The sequence below is a fragment of the Astatotilapia calliptera genome, chromosome 5, assembly GCF_900246225.1.
Source record: "Astatotilapia calliptera chromosome 5, fAstCal1.2, whole genome shotgun sequence".
In the NCBI taxonomy this organism is placed as follows: Eukaryota; Metazoa; Chordata; class Actinopteri; order Cichliformes; family Cichlidae; genus Astatotilapia; species Astatotilapia calliptera.
Genome location: NC_039306.1, coordinates 10,844,213 through 10,851,891, shown reverse-complemented (window position 1 = coordinate 10,851,891; position 7,679 = coordinate 10,844,213). Strand labels below are relative to the sequence as shown.

At 36.8% G+C, this 7,679-nt stretch overlaps 1 protein-coding gene across 1 annotated transcript in view; it reads left to right on the top strand.

Moving 5' to 3' along the window:
• Window positions 1-14: 14 nt before the first annotated feature.
• The window catches only part of fer1l4 (fer-1 like family member 4), a 36,335-nt gene continuing 28,670 nt past the window's right edge, over window positions 15-7,679 (top strand). Inside the window, exons 1-3 of the mRNA XM_026167201.1 lie at window positions 15-341; window positions 2,123-2,178; window positions 7,220-7,308. Of these exons, the coding sequence (XP_026022986.1) occupies window positions 263-341; window positions 2,123-2,178; window positions 7,220-7,308 (224 nt within the window). The 5' untranslated portion in view covers window positions 15-262. The remainder of the gene's footprint in view (window positions 342-2,122; window positions 2,179-7,219; window positions 7,309-7,679) is intronic.

Below are 7,679 nucleotides of genomic sequence, written 5' to 3'. Positions count from 1 at the left end.
TGGAACAGGGTGCAGGTAAACTCTGCAGAAGGCTGGAGTGTGTGCGTGTGTGCTTTCTGAGGAGGAAACTAGTTGAGCAACTGTATTTGCTTTCTCAAACATTTAAAAGGTCCTGCCCTACACACACACACACTTTAACAAGACTAACTGTACAGTCACACACACAGTTTCATACCGCTGAAGAGGGAAGACGGAGAAGAAGCAATGAGTCGACTTCATAAGGACATGATGTAAATAGACAGAAAAACAGGTGTCTGTTATCATGTCCATCACTGTGAATCTGAAGAGGATCTTTAACCTGCCAGGGCGATCTGACAGAAAGGTCGAACTCTGCTTCAGAGGTCGGTAACACACAGCAGCAATGTCCGCACACACCTTTGGTCTCTTTGGCACATTAAGTGAAACAAAAGTGTGAGGACACACATGATCTGTGTTCTTGGTTTGCTTTATTGAACTTCTATCGGTTTTTTTTTTATCGTAAAAGTAACAGTACCAAACTGTAAAAATGCAACAGTCTAAATTCTGCATAAAAATACTGAAAGTATAAAAACTAGCAGAAATGTGCCAATAATTTAAAACAAGTAAATCCAGAGTATTACATTTAAAAGGTGCATTACTGATTTGGAATTATGGGTTTTTATTATGGTGGCAGAGCAGTGTAGAGTTCATTGTCACTGCGTTACATCTTCTGTTTACATTTGAGACTCTGACGTTAGAGAGAAACTGTTTTTTTAAACTTCAGCCAATCCTTGATTTTGTTCTGCTTCACTTCCTCTGGAGGGACACTGGTAAGAGGAGGAGGAGAAATGGGAACAAATACATAAACTACAAACAGATGTAGCAACTGAAACAAGGGAAAAGTTATTTTAGCACTGCTGGCATGTGGAGATTTATTTATTTTGTTTATTTTTAAGCTGAGAAATTCACTGCATGAATTTAAATTTCATACAGTGAACAAATAAGAAAATCAAACGTGGAGCTCAGATGACGAGTAAAAACACGTTGAAGCTCAAATGATTGACAGGATTAAAGAAGCATTAAACTACACAAGGATGATGTTTATTGTTTAGGTTCACATTTCCAGTGTTTTTTTTTTGTTGTTGTTGTTTTAATAAATTTTATCTAGTTTTTCCTGATATCTAGTGACGATTTTTTGATGTGGTCCGAAGCCAACTTCAGTCTTGACTGAAACCAGCTTATTGTTTCATTATTGCCAGTAGCTGTACTGGTGTAAAACAGAAACTGCTTAAATCAACTTTTAGGCTGTGTTAAGAAGAGCGTTAAAGTGTACTCTGTGATGGTCTTTTCATTACAGCGTACAGAAAAGTTTATTTGTCAGCATTTGAACAAACATTAAATTGCTACACATGTACACGTATGGGTGTTACTCAGTCAACATTAAAATAAGTCCCTACACTGCAGAGGTGAAGCATTCAGATGCTGATGCGTATATTATCAGGGATTCAATTAGAAGTAAAGGCGATGCATTTAAAGTATTTAAGTAACTGTGACCACCACACCATTATAAACTGGTTTTAGAGTGTTTTATTGATGCATTAACGTGTAAATAAAACATTGCTGTACTTCAGTTGGTGCTTTTTTGTAAGATCTTTATAATTTTTTCATAATCTTACAATCTGTTTATTATCTCATTCTAACAACTGATCTGGTTTGGCTTTTGTAATAAATTCATACTATGATGACGATGAAGTTAAAATAATTAACAGTGAATGAGCGTTTGGCCAAAATATATTTATTATATATATTATATATAATTATTGTAATTATTAAAATAATGCCATTGACATTACTTTGAATTAAATAGTCATTAAAGCTGTATTTGTAAATGTCAGATAATTTAAATTAAAACATATTTACGGTAAGATAAGGATCACTCATTTCTGTGCAAAAAAACAATGAGGTACATTTTTTCTGAAATGTTGCAGCTTGAAATGATGAAAATTACAGCAAGTTATTGAATTACACATCTTTTTTTAAGAAGAAAAAAAAACATAGCCACAAAGTGGAACATTAGACAAGGCAGTATTGTTTTATTGCTATGTTTATATTTCATTCACAGTGTGCAGACAAAAGCATCACAGTCTGTCTGTCTTTCCTTCAGGTTTCACCCATAAAACCAGAGTCCTGCAGTGTGAGAATGTGGCCATCTTCAATGAGGTCAGTAAACCATATTATGCTATGGACATGCTCATGCCATTCAGAAAAGCGCCAGCTGGATGTATCCCTGTAAGCATATTCTGCAGATGAACATTTACAATCTCGAACCAAAGGATTTTTGGTGCTGGAAGCTTTCTGGTTTCCATCTGCTTTTTTCTTGTTTTCTGAGCACCATTGAACAATCACAGGCATTAGTTGGATTTGGGTAAATGGTCTATGCAGACCTCCAGAGTCTAAAGTTACCAGGCTAGCTTACCCGTCCTCATAATCCCCAGATGTATAGTTACCTGACAAATCTGCTTTCCAAAACTATCTTCAAACTATGACCAGTTATAAACCCAGTTCCTTGAAACCTGCATTTTTCTCTAATGATCTCCAGGGGACGACTCCTCTGGTTGCACGAAGATGAGACTGTCTATAAAACAATGGCGCTAAATTGTATTTTGACTTTACTATGGAGTTTTTATTCTCAGTCTGTATTTTAAAGTCTTCCTCAACACAGCGAGATATTTAATTTGTAAGTTAGATTAAAGCAGGGGTTAATATAGCTGTAACAAAATTGCGATGGAGAAGCTGGCACTTTATACCATCGCTCTCAGTTTCTCAATTCAGATCCACAAGTTAGTTGTGTCTGATTAAAAAACAAACAAAACAATCAAAAAAGAAAAGCGTGACGAGACCGGCCAAAATGCTTAGCTTGCATTTTCCAAATAGGAGGCCACAAATCAAAGGGAGGCATCACTATCGATCGCTCGTTTCTTGTGTGACTCTGGCGTTTAAAGAGATGTCTGTTCAGATGGGAGTGCGGAGATTAGCCTTCATTCTAATGGAAGCCCTCAGACACATGATTTATGCACAGGTTTGTGCAAACACACTTTTAGTAAGTGAGAGCATTTGAGATTTCAGATCAAATGATTTTCATCCTTTCTGTCTGTACTGGTCTGTACTTGTTTATCGTTATCAGGACCACGTTGAACTCGCAGGGGGCTGTTTGACACGTCAGACTTGATTTTAAGAGGACAATAAATGGTCAGTTTGAGGCTCCTCACAAAGACAGAAACGCTGTGCGCGTGTTGGAGCTGGTAGCTGCTGCTGTTTGCCTGCTACAGATTGAAACTATTTTAATTAAACTGATATGAGAGTGTACCCCTCCTATAGTGCACACACAGCCACTCCTTCAGCACACACGCCTGCTACTGGAATGAATTGACGTTAATCTGCTTCACTCTGTTAAGACAGATGTGATAGATGAATCCATCCTCCTGGCATGGCTCACGGTCTGTTAGCTGGTTGGTCCACTAAACTGATCAGGTCTAAAATATTTAAACAACTCAACATGAAGGTTTTGATAGACATAACAGCCCATCCAATCCTAGACTGAACTACAACACTGGACTGATAGTTTTGGTTTACAAACCAAACCGACATCAACAAATTCTGCTTGTAATCTTGTGACATTTGGTACAGACATCATGCAGAGAGGCTGTATTGTTCAGTTAATTCTGATTCATTCTCAGGGATGTAACTACCATTCACAGTCCTTTATAATCTTTATTATCAGGTCATAGTTTGAATTTATCTAAAGCTGTCATTTATGACCAAAACCAAAAAGTCCAACATTTTAACTGTATGACATGTATGTGTGGCATTTTATCGAGCTGCTACATTTATAGTTGTAACTGTGACAGGATTCCTTCCGATAAGCTTTAAGGCGACTTTTATACTTAGTTCACACAAAAGAAAGAGGTTTAACAAATTGACATTATTGTGTGAGGAGATTCAACAAAGCTGACCAACTACCAAACCGAGAAACTCGTGCAGAGATTCTTTCCTAGTCTATTAATTATTTAATGACATAGAAGGAAGACAAGAATATTTCAGTGCACAGAGGCAGAAACTGTACTTGAAAAAGAAAGCAAACACCATCAATTATACATCCTGAATATGAAGACAGCAACGGGCACCTTTTTCTAGTTACTTGTGTTACAAGAAAAGGCTACAAGAAAAGCCATCTGACCGAAGTTCTTAAATGGGAACCATGACCACGGGCTAATCAGAAATTAATGCCAAAACCAGAAATATTTACGGGGTCTTAAGTATTAAAAGTATTTTGATTGGAGACAGGCCAGCATTAGGAGATGGAGATGCCCAGTGAAAATATGGTGATGACATTTAAGCACAGATTCACCCATGAGGTGAGCTACTAAAATAAAAAATGTTTAAAATATTTTAATGATATTTATTTATTAATTGGGAGGCACAGTGGTTAGCACTGGTGCCTCACAGCAAGGAGTTCCTAAGTTCAATTCCACCACCAGGCCAGGGTCTTTCTTTGCAGAGTTTGCTGTTTGCCCAGTTTCTCCCCGGATACTCCCACAGTCCAAAGACATGCAGTTAGTGATTAATTGGAAACACTAAATTGCCCATAGGTTTGAATGCGGGAGTGAATGTGAGCGTGAATGATTGTCTCGATGCATTATCCCTGTGACAATCTGGCAACCTATCTAGGGTGTACCCTCCCTCTCGCCCTTAGAAAGCTGGGACAGGCTTCAGCACCCCCGTGACCCTGAGAGGGATAAGCAGAAGAGAGTAGATATTTATTATTTTTCATATTATGCGTTCTTCTATTTTATTTTTAATTTAAATATTTGTTTTAATGCACACACTTCAGTTTAACATGTTTCCAGGACAGAGCACGACACTCATGTGCTGCATAGAGAACTGTTCATTTCCAACTAATGCCCCTAATTGGGCTTTTACATCCAACATGCGCACACTTTAGTTTAACAAGAAAAATATTACTACATTTATAAAAGTGCAAAAGTGTAAAATCGTATTATAAATAATGAATAATTGGCTGCAGTTCTGACTTGCTTTAAAGAAATGAGAGCTTTTGACATTCTTCCAAAAGAGATATATCTAAGAGGATACATCTCTGCCACATGTCAGAATACAAGTTTATGGTACCTAATGAAGCACCTGGCAACATTTCTGGGCAGCAGAGATTTTGGCAGCATTGCTGTGACACAGTGTCAAAAATACTCTCTTTAAACGTGACTCTCGCCGTATTGCCATCTTTGGTGTCCCAGTGGAGTACAAACGATTCTCCAACCGGTTAGATGGAGATCTCACCTCATTATTGGCAATGTGACACCTATTCCTACTCCATCAGCAATGCTCCCTCCCATGTGCAGTGGCTCTGTGATACAATGTCTTTTCTTAAACCTGATACAATCAACCATTCTCTCTGAGGCAAATCCCACAACTTCTCACATGTGGAAAGCCTTCCTGACACATTTTAGCTCAGTATAATCCCCGTTTCCAGATGTGTCCCCATCCATGTTCTCCCACCTTCTTGATTCTGTATCTATTGACTTATTAGTTTTTTCTTTTTCTCTCTTATTGTTTCTTCTGTGATTGATTTTAGAAGTTGAAAGGCCTTTCCGACAATAAATACATTAAAAGAAAAAGAAACACTATTGCATGATTTCAAAGATGAAAAAAGAAAGCCGAGTAAAAGCCTCAGTCTCATTACATAACCTCCTGTTTGTTGATAAAGTAATACAGAAACCTCTTGTGACGTGATCATGAGTATCTGAGTATATATTTCTTTGCTTCTGAGTCAGACATCTGTTTGTTCTTCAGGTGTGACCAGGTGAGTGTATCTGTGTGTGTCTGCCACACTATGATTAACAGCTGAAGTGGAAAATGTCCAAAGTTCTTTCCTGGATCTAGATTTAATTTTTCTGTTTGTTTGAGGATCAAATTCTTTTAGTACAACAATTACAAGATGTCATGGCTGAGAAAACGGAAATATTAACATTTGAAATAAAAACTGAACTTTTACAAATAAATGAAGCTAAATAACTGTGAATCATGATGAGTGATGGATCCTGACAGATTTGTTTCTTTATGACTTTTATCTGAGAATCCCAGCATGCTAATTAAAAATCATGACGTAATTGTCAAACTGCATCATAGAACCATATTTTGCTTTTATCTATGCTTCAGATACAAGAAGTGTGACTGAAAATGTCGGCACCGGAGGCATTGCACAGTAGCTGATATAAAGTTTTACACAACAAATGTGTAAACCAAGAATATGAAGATGATTTGGCACAAAGATAGTGTGGTTTTATTTTTATTTTTCCTTACTTTTTCACATCTCTTTATTGAATTTTCAAATATATTCTGGTACATAAAAATACACCCCCTATTCATCCCAACTCCTGAACTATTCCCACCCCAGTAGGCTACAGTTATGGTTTTATGGATGTATTATTTATTTTCACAATAAAATGAAGTACAGCTTTCTTTTCTTTGGGATAAATATTATTTTTTGAAATTCTGAGTGACTTCTATTGAAATAAATTCCAAAAAATATTTTCTAAACTGTAAGAAAATCACTTAACCCAGATTTTTGACTCAAAGTGTCATTTTTTCCCCTTCTTGTTTCCATTTTTTTTTTTTTTACTCAGACTTACTGGGTTGTTTTGGTTCAATCACTGCCTCCAAAAATGTCCTTAGTCAAGGCACTGAAAGATTAATGCATAATGTTTTGAACGAAATCAGGTCAGTATAAGTGTAAAACTGTGGAAAACTCCCGTTCTTGATTGTTTTATGTTGGGGATCTTAAATCTTAGAGTGTGTTTTAAGACCATTAATGGTTTTTGTTTTGAGTCCAGTGTCTTTTTTTAAAGAAGAAATTGTACAAATGACTGCAGCTCTGGCCAAAGACAACTTCAATGTTAAAATGTTTTTTCGTGTCAATTTCTACCAGCAGAATGATAGAAATAATCTCAAAACAAATCTACTTGTTGTCGTTGTGTTTAGATGTCAGAGGATCTATAGTGTGTTTTATAGTGTATGGAAGCATAACTACCATGTTTGTAAACCTCTGAACGAAGCTCAGTCATCTGAATTCAGTGAAGAAGTCGTTAAATACATTCAAAACTGTGTGTGTGTGTGTGTGTGTGTGTGTGTGTGTGTGTGTGTGTGTGTGTGTGTGTGTGTGTGTGTGTGTGTGTGTGTGTACTTGCAGCATTTCCGATGGCCTCACTACGGAAAAGAGATCAGTACTGAAGTTTTGACCGTCAGCGTTTACAACTGCAGTAAATTCTTCTCTAACAGGTAACACACACACACACACACACACACATCTAACAGATTAACAAAAACGTCATCATCACATCTTATTAGCAATTTGTCATAATGAAATAGTAACTAACAATGATAATTAATAGTAAAAGATAAGTCCTTGGTGAGTTTATGGGGTGCTTTCAATTATTATGATGAACACTCACACGTCTCTGCTGGGAGGACCTAATAACATAGATTATATACACAGAAATGATCATATTTGGATTAGAGGGTGGAGTACTAACCCTAGCAAGCCTGATTAGCATCCTTCCATGCATGATCTGTGCAATGAACAGACACAGATTTGCTAATTATTGTTATTCAGCCCTGCAGTTGCTCCATGAATAAGATGTGAGAAAAAT